Source organism: Equus przewalskii, chromosome 4 (genome assembly GCF_037783145.1).
Source record: "Equus przewalskii isolate Varuska chromosome 4, EquPr2, whole genome shotgun sequence".
In the NCBI taxonomy this organism is placed as follows: Eukaryota; Metazoa; Chordata; class Mammalia; order Perissodactyla; family Equidae; genus Equus; species Equus przewalskii.
In genome coordinates, this window is record NC_091834.1 from 78844175 (window position 1) to 78863743 (window position 19569).

General features: G+C 39.6%; 1 protein-coding gene across 19 annotated transcripts in view; it reads right to left on the bottom strand.

The window, feature by feature from the left end:
- Window positions 1–19569, bottom strand: part of CADPS2 (calcium dependent secretion activator 2) — a 496160-nt gene that overhangs the window by 312198 nt on the left and 164393 nt on the right. For all 19 annotated transcript variants that reach the window (XM_070616447.1, XM_008514417.2, XM_070616451.1 and 16 more), the window contains one exon: window positions 3104–3436. In XM_070616447.1, the coding sequence (XP_070472548.1) occupies window positions 3104–3436 (333 nt within the window). The remainder of the gene's footprint in view (window positions 1–3103; window positions 3437–19569) is intronic.

Genomic DNA, 19569 nt, shown 5'->3' on the forward strand with positions numbered 1-19569 from the left:
GCATACATTATTTAAACTGTAGAAAACTAAGACAAGAAGAAAATACTGAAGGAAGCCAGAGGGCAAAAACACCTCAACTAAAGAGAGTCAAGGATAAGAACTTTATCAGGTTTCTTGTCAGAAGTCATGTAAGCCAGAAGAGAGTGGAGTAAACCTTGAGTATTGAAAGAGAAAAAAGGCTAACTGATAATTCCATATAAACATGAAGGAGAAACAAAGACTGTGACAAACAAAAACTGAGAGAACTCATTTCCAGTAGTCCTGCCTTGCAAGAAATTCTGAAAAGCTTTTTAGAGATAAGGAAAATGATATGGGTCAGAAATTTGGCTATATATAAAGAACGGAAAGTGTCAGAAGGAATAAATGAAGGTAAAATATGATATTTTTCTTATTCTTAATTGATTTAAAAGTTAACTGTTTAGAGCAATAATAGTAACAATGCATTGGGTGATTATAGCACATAATCAGTGAAATGAATGACAGGAATGTCAGAAGGGATGAGAGTGAGGGATCGGGAATTCTCTATTATGAGATAGCTACACTACATTTAAAGCCTTACGGTGTTATCTGAAGGTATACTTAGATTCTTTAACAATGCATACTGTAAACCCTAGGGCAATCACTAAACAACTGAAAAGAAAACTAGTAGTATTTCAAAAGAGGCTATAAAATGGAATCACATAGAATGTTCAATTAAAGGTGGCAGAAAAAGGGGGGAGGACAAAGAACAAATTCAAGGCAGTGATAACGCAAAGATTGTAGAATTTCATCCAACTATATCACCTTAAATATGAACAGTCTATACACCCATTAAAAGACAGATTGTCAGATTGGATAAAAAAAAAAACCAAGAGGCAATTTTATGCTGTCTATAAGAAATCCACTTTAACTAAATAATCAGAGGGGTTAAAAGTAAACACATGGAGAAAGACACCATGCTAACCCTAATCAAAACAACACTAGCATAGCTATATTAGCTTAAGACAAGATTTGCTGTTAGTGCCATGGAGTCGATTCCAACTCCCAGTGACCCTGTGTGCAGCAGAGCGGAACCGTGCCCGGTAGTTTTGCGCGATCCTCTCTCCTTCCAGCACTATATCAGACAATGCTCTGCTGCTATTTACAGGGTTTTCATGGCCAATGTTTTTGGAAGTGGGTGGCCTGGTCCTTCTTCCCAGTCTTAGTGTGGAAGCTCTGCTGAAACCTGTCCACCATGGGGGACTCTGCTGGTATTTGAAATACCAGTGGCATAGTTTTCAGCATCAGAGCAACACACAGCTGCCAAGGTATGACAGCTGACAGACAGTGGTGCAGTTCCCGGATCAGGAAACGAACCCAGGCTATGGCAATGAGAGCTCCGAATTTTAACCACTAAAGTAGACTTCAGAAAAAAAGATTATCAGGGATAAAGAGGGATTTTACATAACAATAAAGGAGTTGATTCCACAAAAAGACATAACAATCCTAAATGTGTATGAACCTAACAGAGCATCAAAATACAAGAGGCTAGTACTAACAGAACTAAAGGAAAAGTAAGCCATTGTAGCAGGAGAGTTTCATTAGAAGTATGTTCCAAGTCCTAGAGGACAGAAATCAGGGGGGCCACACTCTTGCTGTAGAAGTGATTTTTAAAAAGTAAGCAAAGAACTAATTTAAATACATTTTGAGATGATAAACATAAACTGTGGGAGAAATGGGTGAAAGAAGTCAAAAGGTAAAAAGAAAAAAAGATTTTTTTAAATAAGAAAATGGTAACAATAGTAATTATTGCTATTATTATTGTGACCCCAAAAAAAGCCAAACCATAAACTGATAGGTTCACAGGCATTTCTTTTATGACCCTGTAACATCCAGTATAAATTCTAATGCATTTGTAATAACTCATTTTAGAGGTCTATTTGGCTCTATGAGACTCTGGCCTATGGAGAGAGAACAAATCTTTTATTTTGCTCAGCTTGGTTTCCCCAACACCTAGCAAGGTTTTTGACTGGATGTTCAATAAATACCTACTGAACATCTGAATTTTACTACTAAATTATGTTCATCAACATTTACCTGCATAAGCGAACTATTATTTCATTAAAAGTACAAAGTCCCAGTTGCATTAATCTTTTCAAATAGAAGATTTTGGTTTTGCACTCATCCGCCACTATTATCAAACCACCACCTGATTTAATAACACAGCAAAAACAACTATGATGAACGCATGAACTGTTTGCAGGGTTAAGGTGCCACCCTGCTTTACTATCGATTATTAATTTACTCATTTAAAATGATCCACAAATTAGTAATGCCAAGTAATTGATACAGACAGAATACAGAAATTAAGCAAAAAGATTAAAAATATATGTAAACTTATGTACATTACAGAAATGTAACTGAATGAGTGCATGAATTTTAAAATGCCAGACTTTGTCAATTTAAATTATATGTCAGGGCATAGTTAAATAATTTATACCTCTAAAATAAGCAAACAAAATGCAAATATGGAAGGAATACATTATTAGACAAATCATAGGGTCTAAAGATGAAAGACATGAAAGAAACATTTTATTCAATTTCAAATGTATGTTTAGAACAGTAACTGAAGAGAAAAAAATATTATGTACTCTGTCATCTCTTTAAATTACATAGTTTAGCAATCATCTTCAATTCATTTCTATCAGGCTGGGTTAAAGAAAACAAATTGAAATTTCAGTTACTTCCATAAAACTTAGAAGACCAGCATATCATTATGAAAAATTATTTAGCACTGAGGAATACCTGTTTCTTATAAATTGCCCAGCTTCTGCAGATAACAGATGATTTCCATTTTACTATCCGGGGCATGCCCTATATATACCAAATAGGCACAAATCTGATGTCCTAAAATAGGGCACATAAGAACATTTATTTACTGCATAAAATGTACCGATATTCTTCTCCCTTTATCAAATAATTCTTTCAAAGCTTCTTTCAAATATCACTATTTACTAAAATTCAATGTCACTCAACTTTTCAACCAAAGTATTACAGAAAGTAAAGTACATCTTCATAGGCCTGTTAACACTTGATGTTCATTCTGAGTCAGGTAGGGGAATGGGAAATATCACGGACCACTTACCTGACATGCATTATAAAGGAGTTGGTGTTCCAGTTTTTTAATACCCAGAATCTGCTGAAACATTTCATAGAGTTGTTCCTTGCTCAGAATAAGTTCAGAAACAGCACTTAGAGTCATTCTATTTGGCTGTTTGCACAAGTCCTCTTCACCCCTGTAAATGGCGTCGTATTTGGCTATCCACGAACTCAGCACTGTCTCTTTGCTCAAGCCATCAATTTCTGGCAAACTCCGCACACGTTTTTCTATGTTTTTCTTGAATACCTCTCTGAAGTCATTAGCAGAACATCCTCCACTCTGAACCATCCTGGCCACTCGATCACTCTTCAGAAACACCTGAAAGACAGATGCAAAAAAAACCCAAAATACTAATTTACAATTAGGCAACAACACTTGCTTTTAGCAATCCAGCCAGAATTATGACACCTAATATTCTACAATGATTCAAAATGTTTTATAATACGTGGTAACTAATGACACAATGGAGACCCTCATACCTTCTAAAATGTTGAAACGTTTGGGAGAGACAGTAATGAGTGCAAAGGAACCTGTATGATCCAACTTAGACCAACATGCTCCCCACCTGAAGGTCACGGGCAACTCTGCAACTGAACGTTTTAGGAGTTGGTTAAGAAGGTAATTGGAGATATGAACCCAACTTCCTCACCTGTACTTGAGAGTTCTGGCTTGTTTTTCAGCAGAGAGAGGGTCCCCAATTTTTTTAGTGAGGATCTGAAGGCCAAAAGTGTCATAAGTCTAGTATCCAAGTCAATAACCATCATGTATAACTGTCAATCAAAACTGCTCCACAGCTAGGAAGTTGGGTACAACTGTCCCCAATCCCTGATTTCATCAACTTCTCACATACTTTTCACAGTTTGGAAGAATGGATGATAGAAAAGCAAAACCTCGGGGCCGGCTCGGTGGCGCAGATGTTAAGTGCGCACGTTCTGCTTCTCGCGGCCCGGGGTTTGCTGGTTTGGATCCCGGGTGCAGACATATGGCACCACTTGGCAAGCCATGCTGTGGTAGGCATCCCACATATAAAGTAGAGGAAGATGGGCATGGATGTTAGCTCAGGGCCAATCTTCCTCAGCAAAAAGAGGAGGACTGGCAGCAGTTAGCTCAGGGCTAATCTTCCTCACAAAAAAAAAAAAGAAAGAGAAAAGAAAAACAAAACCTCTAGAAACTTCTAGCTGCCCATGAATACCAAGTAAGAAATAAAATACAAACAATGACAACCAGAGAGTAGGAAGAGATGGGGAATAATTAGTAATAAGGTCAAATTGTGCAAGAGACATCAGACTTGGCCTTAAATCTCTCCTTTCTTCTAAGTTACAGATCCAAATTATCAACAAATATCAGCCACGATCCATTAATCATCTATTCCACCATCAATATTCCTAAGAGTCCTCTATAGGTTATATTTATTTCTGTTTTCTTCCTATAATGACAAAAAATTATTCCAGAAGAGTCTGTAGGACTATTTAATGCAGCCCCCATAAGTTATCTGTGTTATTAAGCTTATGGAACAAAAACTCAGGTCAACTTTTACCCTAAGAACTGACTCACAATATTGAGGTACTCCCAAGTTATGACCCCACTACTTGGATCATGCTACCATGTCTGTCTCTGTATGGGCAAGCAGCATGTGTATTCCATATAAAGGGACCTTACTTGTCCTACCGACTGGCACCTGACCCAAACCTTTCCCCTACCACTCTCTCTCTCCCCTTTTAGGGTCATTCACACTAAATATTCATGTTTCCCATCTTTGCTCAATGGCCAGAGGATTGCTGACTCTCAAATATTCTGATTAACGTACTGAACTAGGTATCTAAATTCTATATCCAACAAACATTGATAATACATGCACACAATACTTCCTCTCTCTACCAGCTGTGGCTCCATTACTTACTATAGGAAAGACTGTCTTACTTTCTGTTTCCAAGCTAAAACTAATTAATTCTTAAGTGACAGGTATAAGAATAGTGTCTTTAATTGATCTAGATCAAGGAATATGAAATTAAGATATTTAACAATATATTTTATTTAAGAATGCCATTAACTACTTCAGAACACACAGAGTTGTCTTCATCTCCTTTCTCATCCTCATCCAATTGCACTACTCTCATCGGGCACTAGAATCAAGCTAAGCTATATATACACATATATATATATTTTCCTAATTTCTGTGATAGCTGAATCTTGTTAAATGGGAACATACAGAAGCTCTGTAGTCAAAGAGGGTTCATGGCACCAGTTGTCAATCTATTGCTTTTCAGCACTACCTTCCCAGTGCCCTGCCTACGGCAGCTAGCACAATTTTAGAGGATGTTAGAGGGACATTGGAGGAAGAAGGGCTCTTCTTCCTAGTTCTCTTCTTATACCTGGAGGCACATGGCACCAACCCATGGGCAGTTCTCTCCAGACCCCTGAGGGCGACCTCCCAGTGCACCACCCCCACAGGCAGAGTCCCAGAGCTCTGCATCAGCCCCTCCCTAGGGACAACCTCCCTCCAGCACCTCAGAAGGCAGATTCCTCATGAGTCCCACTAGTGTGGCACTTCAATGAACTTCTCTGCCACCCAATAGGATATGCCACTTCTCCAAATGAGGAATGCATCCCAGCCTTTAGGATGTGGGAGTGGGACCCTCTTCCAGATTTGCCCTTTCATTGGGTGCTGTGCTTCCTATATCTGCTATTCCTATATTCTTTAATTTTCCTTACCTGATATATCCAATTTTGTTTTTGTTTATATCAAATTTTCCCTGTTCAATTATTGTGTGGTTTCTGTCTCCAGATTGCACCCTGATACAGAAATACTGAAATGCTGCATGTAACATTACTGCTATGGGAAAATATTTGAAGTTGAAATAACTTTTAAAAATTTGGTAATTGTGTCTAAGGCTGGAATGGCAAGATATTTTTAAAGTGAGATATAAATATCTTAAGACTACTTCAGAAAAACTTTTAATTACTTGGTATCTAATACTCTAAGTTGGCAGGCATTTTATTTTTTTCAACTTCTGCCTACCACAGTCAGTGTTAGATTCCACCAAGTAACCAAACGACATTTTGAAGCAAGGAAACTAATGAACTTATGTTTTTGGAATCTTTTTTTTTTTTAAAGATTGGCACCTGAGCTAACATCTGTTGCCAATTTTTTTTCTTCTTCTTCTCCCCAAAGCCCGCCAGTACGTAGAAGTACATTCTAGTTGTGGGTCCTTCTAGTTGTGGCATGTGGGACGCTGCCTCAGCATGGCCTGATGAGCGGTGCCATGTCCGCACTCAGGATCCGAACCAGTGAAACCCTGGGCCACCGAAGCGGAGCACACAAACTTAACCATTCTGCCATGGGGTCAGCCCCTGTTTTTAGAATCTTACATGCCCCATAAAACCATACCAAACACCATACCAACAGTCCAATTATACGTTATTTAATCAACATTTACTAAGTGGTAACAATGTGTCAGGCATTTTGCTAGGTGTTAGGGACACAAAGATGAATGCGCCAGACTCTGGCCTCAAACAGCTCAGACGACCTGAGAGAGACAGGACCCACAATGAACTGTAACAGGGTAAGAGCAGTAATAGAAACCTATGCAAAAGGAGGCAAAGAAAAGGAAAGTCATTGACTCTGTTGTCTGGGGAGCAAGGTTGGGGAGGAGGGGGGCACAGGACAGAGACAAGGGACCCATCATTTGATTGACCTGTGGGTTAAGTGAGGAGAAAAAGGAGAATAAAATACATTTCAGGAAAATAATAGAACAGAAGTAAAAAGCACAGAAGCATAAAACAGCATGGCCTGTTGAGGGACATGTAAGAATTTTCATACTGCAGGAGCATTAAACACAGAGTGAGGGGAGCAAAAGTTGTGCCAAGCGGACCAATAGAGACCAGATGACAAAATGCACCATGTGCCAAGCAAGGAATCTGAGCTCTCTCTGATGACTGGGAATCAGTGATGGCTGGGTAACTTAGGGACTGAAATTCTGAGGAGTATGATTTAGACAAATAACTGGCACCAGCATCAGGGGTAGATGACCACCAGAACAGAGAGTGGGATATCACTTATCAGATGAGTACAGTAGACCAGGTGAAAAACAGTAAGGGATTGATCTAGGACAAAGGTCATAGGCTAGAGAGAGAAGTAGAGATAAGAAAACACTGGGAGACAGATTAACATATGGTGGTGATTTATAGAACATGCAGGGGCAGGGAAAAAAAATATGATGATTCAGTTTTTTACTAGGGTGCCTGGATTCCACTAACCAAAAATAAATACAGGTGGAACAACATATTTGCATGTGTTTGTATATGGTGAAGGGTGTTAGGGGAGTCATGGATTATTAGTTTAGTTTTGGTAGAGGTCAGCTTTGAAGACAAACTATAGTGAAAATACAGAGTCAAGAACAAAACTCTATGAATGCCCTACATTGAAAGGGTTGGCAGCAGAACTGGATCCAGGAGAAGCTGGTAGTATCAGACAAGTAGAAGGAAAAATATGACATTAACAATCAACAGAGGAGACAGTCTTAAGAGAGAGAACGAGCATCAGGTGCCGCAAGAGAAACCAGCTAAAAGAAGAAGAGAATTGACTAGTCTTTATCACCACTAGGTCACTTTGGGCAGAGAAGATTTAGTGAAGCGGTCAAGAGTGGGGGCCAACCTGCAAGAGGGAGAAGAGGACAAGTGGCAATAGAGTTAAGACAGTAAATAAAAACTCTTCTTTTAAGAGGCTTGAATGAAAAAGGAAATGAGAGAGAGGAAGGCAAAAAGCTGGACTGGGAAATCACATTAGGCAATGAGAGAGACAAGTCAGGAAAGAGGGGCAGTTGAAGTTATGGACAACAGATAATAATGATGGCGCATCGCTTCGGAGATTAGTTTCTAAAAGACTGTTGTTTTTTCTCTCCAATCACTCCTGCTATGAGGCAAGGAACGGAGGCCCTCTGTCTAATAGCCCCCAATGAACTGAGGTCTGCCAAGAACCACGTGAGTGGGCTGGAAAGTAAATTCTTCAGCCTCAATTGAGCCATGAGATAACTGTAGTCTCAGCCGACAGCTTGACCCCAAGTCCATGAGAGACATTAGGCAGAAACATTTAGCTAAGCCACTCCAGACTCCTAATCCTGAGAAAGTGTGAGGTAATATATATTTGTTGTTTAAGCTGCTAAATTTGGGGATAATTTGTTACAAAACAATAGATAATACATTCATTTATCCACATGGTTTATTCTCTTACTTCATTTGGGTCTCAGATCATATCCTGAGAGGAAGCCCTGCTCCTCCCCAATTCATCATACTTACCTGCTTATCTTGCTCTGTTTGTCTTTTTAGCACATAGCACCAACAGATATGTATTGTCTACCTCTCCTTGAAATAGAAAGTAAGTGCCACCAGAGCAGAGACTTGTTTGCTAGTGAATCCAGTGCCTAGTGTAGAGCCAGTCCCACAGTAAGAGCTCCATAAAGATTTGTTGAAAAAAGTAATGACTATCTATAGACATTGAACTCTCCAAGGCGAAAGAAGAGGATTAAATAGGCATCCAGCTCACAGGTTTCCTACAATATGGACATCTGTGGGAAGGGAGTCAGGAGAGGGATAAAGAGTGAAAACCTGAGGGCATAAGAAGTGGTATAGTTGAAACACATAAACTCCAGAAGCCAAGAGAGGTTTTCAAGAGGGAGGAAGAGCAACGATCTGAAAGCAGGAATGAGGAACAGTTCTCCTGGCCCTAGGCGGAGAAGAGAAAGGAAGGCTACTTTCTCTCCCTGTGTCCTCTTTGGGATTCCATGCTGTCCACCATCAGTTAGTTCTAGGACACTCCACTTTGCAGATGCTCCCAATCCTGACACTGTCACAAAGCGTGATCCACCAACCCTTCTATCCTAACCTCACTTCAGCTTCAAACTTGGAACTCCAATACCACCCAACATCTCTCCACAGATGTCCCACTGGCACCCTAAACTTAACAAGTCTCAAATGAAACTCATGACTTTTCCAAGTGTTTGCTTTGATACCAATGTTAGATTACCAGATACCTTGAGAGACCTGGAAACCATTCTCAACTCCTCCATCTCCTCCATGTTATTTTTTCCAACATACAGCTAGTCACCAAACCCTGCTGATTCTGTCCCCTAAACTCCTATGGAATCCTTCTTTGCCTCTTCATTCCTCACAAGAGTTCTTCATGCCCGTCTCTGTGGGACTCAACCGGATAAGACAAAGAGCCTCTGAACTAGTCTTCCTGCCTCAGAAGTCTTCCTGGCAGCCATCCCACTCCAAGCACCATTTTTCCCAACTTGTTTTCTTCGTTGGTATCAAATAAATACTTCTTGTAAAAGAAAAATCTGGTCATTTTAATCCTCCAGTTTAAAATTCTTCACTGAGTTTCCATCAAAACCACCAAGGCCTCTGAAGTTCTACTTCAACTGGCCCCACACAAGTCATTCTTTCTCACTCAATCTCCATACTCCATCTCCACTGCCTTCTCTCAAAAACTTCACACTGCCCATCTCACCATCATCTAATTATCTCTTATCAACTCTTTAGACCCGCACTCAGCTGACCTTCCTCAGTGATCCCTTCCCCAATCCCTCCGAATTGCCCAGATCTAGTGTTGTTTGTATGTGATCTTTGCACTTTTTTTCCTTTAAAGTACTTATTTTGTAACTGTAATAGTTAAGTGAAAATTCTATTACCATCTTGTTTTTTCAATCACTAGACAGTAAGTTCCATGAAGCCAAAGACTATTGCATTCACCAGTATATTTGTAACACCTAGCACCAAGCTGAGCACGTAGCAAGCACTTAGAAAACATCCACTGAAAGAGAGAATAACCGGTTTAGATGATTAAACCAATAATTTCCCCATCCATGCATTTGCATAATTTAAGTAACTAGCCAGGAAGGTTTACTGATTTTCAACTATATGCTTAAAGACGAAAGAAGACATAGACCTTGTCCAGATGAATGGAGGAAGGAAAGACATCCTAGCGGGAAGGAAGCCCAATAAGGGATAAAAGAGGAAAGTGAAACTAGTGTTGTGAGGAAAATAAAATGTATATTGTCTAAAAAAACACAATATTGTTTAATTCTCATAATCTGTGCTGTTCTTACAGAAATAATGAGTTTTTAAAAATAATTTTTCAGGTGTTCTCCATTACAAAACTGTAATGATGATGCATTTAGTCTCACCAGATATCAAATCTCTCACTCCTGTATCGTTTCACAACAACAGTTATCAAGTGAAAGCCAGGTAAAGCGTGGCCACATGCTCACTGGTCCTAGAGCTGGTCTCCCGGTCTTGAGCGCACATACTTTCTGAGAGCTTTCTGCTCTCAGCCCCAGGATCCCCCATGAAATTCTGTCTGGAGGACATACAATAGGGCTCCACGCAGGTACTGAAGCAGTTATGAGAACTTAGTATATCAATCAACCCACTGATGAGCACCTATTTTGTCTCCCTAGAGCTCTTCAACCATTATCTCCTCAAATCCTCACAAATGCTCTGTGTCTTTTACAGATTAAGCAGTCTAGGCTGAGAAGTTCAGTGACTGGCCCAAGATCACAGTTATTGGGAAATTAGAGACTGAATGCTGGCTTTGGGAATCCAAAAGCAACATTCCTTTACTTATTCTTCTCTCCCACTTCCCCACTCCACCATACCCCACTCCTGCTAACAGTTTATCCTCTAGCAGCCACATGTTCTGCTGGGTGCTGGCCAACACCTACAGAATAACCAATTAATGACCTTCTTGCGAAAATGCCACCAAATACACAATTGATTCAGTGTGGGGGTTAGGAACCTGACATCAGAAAACTATACCATAGAATGTAAGTTACGTTTCTCACATTTCAGAGAGTTTTAACTTCTACATGGGCCCCCTATCTGAGCACCACCAATACCATCTTTTCCATTCATGTACTTAGCTCATATACTAAAGAAGTCTGAATATCTTAAAGTCATGGTGCACTAACAACAAAATTAAAACGTGATAACTACCACAAGAAATTATATCTGCAAAGGGTAAGTCTGCGCAGCTGTCCAAATAAGATTTCAAATACACTTTTCCACAGAAGCACGTATTGTTCACACATTGCTTTTGATCTGAACCATGCATTGCTTCTTTGATTCAAAAGGACTGTATAATGACAAGAAAAACACTATCTGCTTGCCAAATCATTGTGGCCATCCATGAGATGGTTCCTGGGAAGGCTGCCAACGTGTTAAGCCAGGAGAACGTTGACAAAGTACAAGAGCTCCACTTATAAGGGATGTCTTTTTCTCCTTAATAATGCCAAGTAAACTGTTCTCTAATAATTCTCATAATCTATTCTATCCATGGAGAAACAGTGATAGTTTTTTAAACTATTCTTCAAGTGTTCTCAATTCATAAAGCTTTAACAGTGATGAACTGTCTCACCAGGTATTAAATAATTTCTAGTTTTCCAGTGTAAACACTAGTATTTCTTATCAGGTCATTTCGCATGCCCAAAGCCAGTCGATGGATTCCCTGGCACTGTATTGTGCCAGTCTCCATCCATCGTAGTCTCCCTCAGTCTACCTTTCCAGCCTTCTCTTTCACTGCTTCCGAGAGCATATTTTCTGTTCCAATAAAGAGGAACACTTGCTTAGCCCTCAGTTCTCTCCATGTTTCCCTCACACCTCATCCATTTGTTCCATAAATATTTGGAGACATACTATGTGCTAGGCAATGTGCTGGGCGCTGGGAATTTACTGGTGAGCAAAATAACATGGGTTTGCTGCCTTCACAGACCTTATAGTGGGGGAAACAAATAATTGCACAAATTAAAATGACTGCAGCTCAATAAATACTGAGAATTTCTGGAGCCATGAAGTTTGTAACAAGGTTTTGAAAGTAGTCAAGGTCACAGAGGCTTCCCTGAGGAGGTGAGTGGAGATCTGAAGACCAAAATTAATTAGTTTGGAAATGAGGAGAGACCAAGGGACAGTGGGAGCAGGGGGGCACAGCTAGTCCAAATGGGCTTGAAAAAGGTTCCTTGGGCTGCAGTGAAGGGACCAAGGGCACAGTGGTATGAGAGGAGGTACAGGCTTTGTAAGCCCTGGGAAGGCCTCTGGTCTTTAGCCCAAGAGCACGGAATACCATCCAAACATTTACGTCAAGGAATTTCATGATAAAAACTGCATTTTGAAAAAAGCTAAATTTCTTCTACGGGTTTTGCATATATTAACCCTCACAACCACACAAAGTAGGTGCTAGTATCTATTTTACAGGTAAAAAACAAAAGCATAGAGAGACAGAGACACATGCCCAACGTCACAAAACCAGACCATGGAGGAGTCAAGATTTAAGCCCAGTCTTGTTCCATAGTCCCCACCCCGTTCACCACCATGCAATTGAATTTGGCAATTTATCAACTTATGGCTCATTAAATGGAGCTGGAGAGGGCAAGGAGTGGGTGGATTGCGGATTAGGAGGTAGAACATACTCCTGCTATTCTCTACCTTCTTTGTGAAGCCTCTCACAGCTTGACGCCATTTCTTGATTCTGAGCCCTCTCAGCACCTTCTCCATCCTCCCTGAAGGTATTCAACATACTTGTCCTCATGTTGTAGCAAATTCTGTGTAACATCATTGCCTTTCTCCCATGCTTAGACTAGGAACTTCATTAGACCCACACGTTTAAAGCCTCTTTAGGGTCTGCTATCATTAGACACTCAAATTTTAAAAGAAGTCATTAGGTCCTTAGAGTAGTAATGGACTTTGGAAAGTTAATAAATCCAAAGGGTGGTGTTTTGACCAGCGTAGGATGAAGTTTTCACTGATTCAATGTAAAAAGGTGAATACAAAGATCACAAAGTAATTTTAATAAAGCTAAATTTATTCAATATTTTAATACCAGAAATCATAGCAAGTCACTTCTTTGTAACACAATGTTACAGTAAATTGTGGGTTAATTTTTTTGTTGTAGTGGTTAATGATCCTTCTTGGCAAATAATAGTTAAAAAAAAAAAAAGTTATACTTGACCTGTTTTTTTTGATTCATGAATTCCAAAAGGTTTGGAAACCACTGATTTAACCAGTCCCATTCCCTTACTTACCAAATGTGAATAAATTATAACTTAAAACCAATAGTAAAATATCTTAGTTAAAAAATAAACTTAAGTGATACCTCCAGACTTTATCTGTAAACTAGGAAGCAGGTGCTCTCAAAGTCCATTCCTTTTAACTATAATCTAAACTATAACTAAACTAAGATCTAACTATAACTTAAATCCCTTAGAGCAAGTCTAAAGCCCCCAAACTATCAAAGTCTTCTAACACAGTCTGTGGCAAGAACAGAGACGTTTATATTCAAATGAACATAAATGTGATTTGAAAACTATAAAGCCTTTTAAAAAAAAAAATACTGTGGCCGGCCCCTTGGCATAGCGGTTAAGTTTGCATGCTCTGCTTTGGCAGCCTGGGGTTCGCCAGTTCAGATCCCGGGCGCGGACGTACGCACTGCTTATCAAGCCATGCTGTGGCAGGCATCCCACATATAAAATAGAGGAACGTGAGCACAGATGTTAGCTCAAGACCAGTTTTCCTCAGCAAAAAAAGAGGAGGATTGGTGGCAGATGTTAGCTAAGGGCTAACTTTCCTCAAAAAGAACCCCCATACATATAGTACTCCCATCATGTGATCAGTTTTACAAAGTTCTCATAAAGCTTTTTCTTCTATTATCAGGTAACAGCAGATCCTCTAGTCTTCCTTGAGAGGGATTTTCCATCTCACTGATTAGCTTAAATCTCTCTAAGCTGATGGCAAACTCTCCTTAACCCTATCACTAGAGAACCTGAAACTAAAGAATTTACCAAGCCACTCACTCTGAGCACAAATATAAATGGAGAAACAACACCACTGGGCACTAGCTGGGCTTCCCATCTGTACAACACTGAGACCCTGAAGAAGAAAGATCATGTTCACAGTGGACCAGGGAGCCATGACATGCTATGTGATCTTCTAAAGTAAATTTCTTTTTTTTTTAAAGATTGGCACGACCTAACAACTGTTGTCAATCTTCTTTTTTTTTTTCCCCCTGATTGTTTCTCCTCAAATCCCCCCAGTACCTAGTTGTATACTTTAGTTGTGGGTCCTTCTAGTTGTGGCATGTGGCACGCCGCCTCAACATGGCCTAACAAGCAGTGCCATGTCCGCGCCCAGGATCCAAACCCTGGGCTGCCGAAGCTGAGCGTGCGAACTTAACTACTCGGCCAAGGGGCCAGCCCTTAAAATTAATTTCTACATGTGTATATAAAGCAAAAGAAAAGTGCCACCTCTCCCAACCATCTTCACCCTTCCCTTATTTCATTAAATGTTTCAAATGTCTGAAAGTTCCTGGGTTGGGCTACCTTACTCTGCCTATTCTATGAAGAGGTTTTTTGGGTTTTTTTACTCCTCACTATAATAATAAAGAAAATAAATTTTAAAAATTTATTACTTTTGGAGTCTCATAATATCTAATCTTCAATGAGTATTTTAAATGATTTATCTTTATTATATGGAACAAAGAAAACATGCTGTCTTCCAGCTTTACAATATTCCAACTTCGCCTGTGTAATGCTGCTCACCTCACCCTCACTTCTGCCCCACTCTCTTCTCATCGGCTGGGAAATAACATAACAAAAACCAGAGGGGAATCTGATCTGAGTGTTCAAGGTGTGACACAAGCTGAGAGACTCTGAACCATTCTGAGTCAGTTTCCTCACAGGTGGAAGAGGGATAATATCACTTTTTCCAAGGCAAGTTTTTTGAGTATTATATGAGATATCAGTGAAGTAAGTTTTTAACCAGCGTAATGCAAAGCATGATCCATGGATCAGTGTCATACCCCAATTGTCACCTGCCCCTCAACAAGTACAGAGTAAGTTTTCAGAAACCTGAAGTCATATGACATTACCATGACACCCAAAAGCATGATCTTATACCAACATTTTGTTATGAAAACGTCTAAACATACAGAAAAGTTGAAAAAGTTTATAGTGGCTTGGCAATCACTGAGTTAACCAATCCCATTCCTTTACTTATCAAATGTGAAGAAATCATAACTTAAAACTAAAGCAATCTCGTGTTCTGACATACTTCCTACCTAGATTCTACAAATAACATTTTACCCTAGTTTTTCTTTCGCGTATCCATCTGTCCCTCATCAAACCAAATTATTTTTGTTATGCACTTCAGAGTAAGTCAAATACATGATTTTCTATATATTTTTTAAATTCACAATGGATTAGAAAACAAACACTGGTCCTTTGCTGCAGATCCCATATATCAAGAAACTTTTCTCTGAGAAGATGAGTGATGTAGACTAATGTTGACGCAGAGGTTGGGAGAAAAGATATTTTTAAAAACCAAATCATTACATTTTCCACAACACTAGCAGGATAGCAGAGAATGAGCTACTACCCTTTCAGATTCTAGGTTTATAAACCATGAATCTTGAGGACAGCAAGTTATCTACTCTTATTAAGCCAGGCCTACAGCAGAGGAATGAAGTTCAAAAATGAAAAAGGAAAAACTCTGGAAAGTAAATCAATCTTAGAAGCAAACATTCTGTTAAATCAAAGAAAAATGAACCCAAAACTTGTTGACTACATTTCCCTGGCATATAGTGGCTGTCAAATATTTGTTGAATGAATTTTGCAGTTTATAGCTTGTAGTTATTTATTTTTCCACCAGATGGCAACTATGCATGGAATAACAATATAGGTTTTTCATCCCAGAATCTGATTTTCAGGATTGTGCGAGACCTCAAAGGCATAAATCCAATCATCCTTCCATAGCCTGAATTCTCTCACCACCACCACCACTAAAATGACATCCAACTCCTGTAGGGAAGAGAAACTCTCTGCTCTGAGGCAATAACCTGTCTATAGGCAGGACCAACCACTGGAAAGTTCTTTGTTTCCAGGTGGCAACATTCTCCCTACAGCTATCCTTCTCTCACCTAGTTCTAACTCCCAGAATAACAAAGAAAGTCTAAATTCTTCCCAAGGCCATTCTTCAAGTATTTGATGGCAGCTAACACTGTCTTCAGCCTTCCAGGCTAAACATACCTCAGACGACAAGACCCCCTTAAGTAATCTGGTAGCTATCCTTGGCACACGCTCCACTTTTCCTGTGCGTGTTCTAGTGGAGCATTCCCTTCAGGTCTTTGTTCAGTTGTCAATCTTCTTGGTGAAGCCTCCTCTATGTAAAATTGCAATTCTGCTTTCCACAGCTCCCATGCTACTTTTGGTTTTATTTTTCTCCACACCACTTATCATTATTTAACATATTTTATATTTATATTTTCTTCCCACTAGAAAGCAAGTTCCCTGAGGGCAGTGTGTTTTGTATGGTTCACCCCAGTGTTTCCAGGGCAATCATTATTTGTTGAATGAATGAAGTGATTAATCAATGAACCTGTCATTGCGTAAGATCTCACTATCAAGGAAAAGGACAGTAATTAATTCTAGTCACAAAAGCAATGTTATTAATGCAGAAGATACCACACACACTCAGATGACCCACTTAGATGTCCAATGGCTCATCCTGCACTTATTTCCAGCTATATTTTTATGAACGTTAAATTGAGTCTCTTCTCTCCGGTATTTGTTAAGCTGATTTCACGGACCCAAACCTAGGAATTTACACAATTCCCTTGTGAATTTCATCTATTGCCCACTGTTTCAGTACGTTGAGATCTTTTCACACCTTTAGTGAACAGGCGGTCTTAAAAACTATCCTTTTCCAGTGTGGGTTGCCCAATCCAGTGTGTGGACTGGCCTAGCTGTTTCTGCTTTTTTGGGTTTTCTTCTATACTTCTAATTGTAATTCACAAATTGTCAAAAAGTGTCTACTTGTTTTCTCACAACTCCCGTGGCAGTGTGACAGCGGTAGCAGAGAAACCAGAACTGGGAGAGAAAAGAAGCAAGCAAGTATGTGCACAAGTCATGCATAAATCAGAGAGCAGCTGGACACATGAAATATGGCTAAATGTGTCTCTTAACTTAGCGTAATAGCAACTATTATTTGTGTAGTGCTTTAAGATTCACAATTACACTTATATCTGATTACAACTGTGTGATGTATCCTTTTCCGAAAATTGACCCTCTGAGACAGTAGAGGTTCTTAAACTTGAATGTCCATCAGAAGCAGCTGGAGGACTTGTTAAGACAGCTCGTTGGGCCCCTCAGAGTTTGACTCCATATGTCTGCAGTGGGGCCTAAGAAATTGCATTTCTAACTAGTTCAGGTGATGCTGATGCTGCTGGTTTAAGGACCACTGCGCTGAGATGCTTTGCCCTGAGAACAGGATATGAATGCAGGTCATCCAAAATAAAGGCGTCGTATTCTTTGCAATAGTTAACTGTACTTCTCATGCCTGGACTTTTAAAAAGGCTTGATATCAATTATTAGGGGAATTGTAAAAATCCTACCATTGGCAAACTTAAGAAAGCCTACTTAAAAACCCTCTAAATAATCTTCTTTTTTTTTTAAAGACAAAAGAGCTACCAACTCCAGAATCAATACTTCCTAAATGGAAGCACCCATTCCTAGAGCTCAAGTTTCCTTTTCCACTCAGCTATACCCAGCCCACATCTTTACTCTCCCACATATGCCTTTATCTTTCCTAATATCCTTGAAATCTCATGAGTTATCACCTCCCGCTGGCAGTTCCAATACCTTTATCTAGGACTTTTCCTCCAAGGCCCACTCCTTTAAGTCTTCAAAACTGGACTCATCCTAATACTTTCTCCTTTACTTAAAAACTAGCTTATTAAGCTAACTGTAGCGTAATGGTTAAGACCAGGAGCTACAGATCCAGACCAAGTTCAAACAGAGGCTCTGACACATACTGGCTGTTTAGCTTGGGGCAAGTTACTTAGCTTCTCTGGGTCTCAGTTTCCTCATGTAAAGAATGAAAATACTTATAATGTCTACCTCATAAAGTTATTGTTAGGATTAAATGAGTTTCTACTTGTTAAGAGCAAATAACAGCACCCTGGTATGTTGTAGCTATTGTCACTACCACCTTCACCATCCCTATCACAATCGCCAGCTTCACTCAGGCTGCAAAGCATTTTTGAGGGAAAAGCCATGCAGCATTATAAACGTGGGCACTACAAGATCGCGGTCCAAAACAGTAATCTTAAAATCAACATAATAGTAAATCACCACTGATGTAAAAGCAAATGGTGGGTCATTTTGTTCATAAATTACCACAATTGAGCACTTACCATATATCAAGGCTTTTGCTAAATTGTTACATTAACCTCATTTAATTTGTATAAACCTATATGTTCAGCTATAGGTTGGGTAGTGGACATCACCCAACAAGTACTTTGGGTTCCTCAAGTCAAGCATACTCAAAGTTTGAACTCCTCTTCTACCCCAAACTTGCTTCACCTAACTGTATTTTCTACCTCACTGAATGGCATCACCACCTAGTGGCCCAGGCCAGAACCAAGAAGTCATCCTGACTCTTCACCCTTTCTCAACTCCTCCTGGCTCACACCCTCCTCTTCTATATTCACTGTGTGCTACTGAACTGGAGATGAACTGAAGACAAAGGTTGTGGGTATAAGGAAGCTATGATCAGTGTTACCTTGGTCATTAAAAAATGAAGTAGAAAATTCACACAGCAAATGAAGTCATGAAAGAGCATATTATCTTGGAGGTGGCCCACCTTATATTCATCTCACCCAATTCACTCCCCACTGCCTTAGTTCACATTTTTACTTTATCACTCTTAGATGATTCCAATAGCCTCTGGAATTCCCTGTCTTCATTTTCCAAGTTCATTAATGAAAATTCTACATGACACTCAAAACTTCTTTACAAAACACTGTTGTTCACACTGTTCTCTCCATTAGAATGACCTTTTTCCCAATCCAGTAGCTCCATTTCAAATGTTACTTCTTTAAGTGTTCCCTGCTTCACTAGCTGAAATCTACTCCTTCATATTCCCAGAAGCCTCTATCACTTCCTTTCCATGAAATGTGACCCTCTATAACTTGATACTTAGATTTCTACCTAAATATTTTCAGTCAAGTGAAAACAAGCCAATCTGAAGGAAGCAAAGGATGAACTTGGGAACTTGATTCATGTAAAGGCTCTCTGGAATAGCTCTATGGCAGTGGTTCTCAGTCTTGTCTGTACACTGGAATCACCTGCGTAACTAAAAATACTGATGCCTGGGTCCCAGCCCAGAGGTCTTAGGTGCAGCCTGGGCATCAACCGTCTTAAAAGCTCTCCAGGTGATTCTGATGTGTAGCCAAGGTTGAGAAGCACTGCTTTATGGGGAATAAAAAAAGGAGTGAAGACATTAATAAAGGATTTTAAAATAGAAGATCTGGTGGAAATCAGTAGAGATGACAAGGCAGGCAAACGGTACTGTAGAAAAAGTCTAGGAGGCAAAGAATTCAGTGGCATTTGGTAGAGTTAAACTAATGG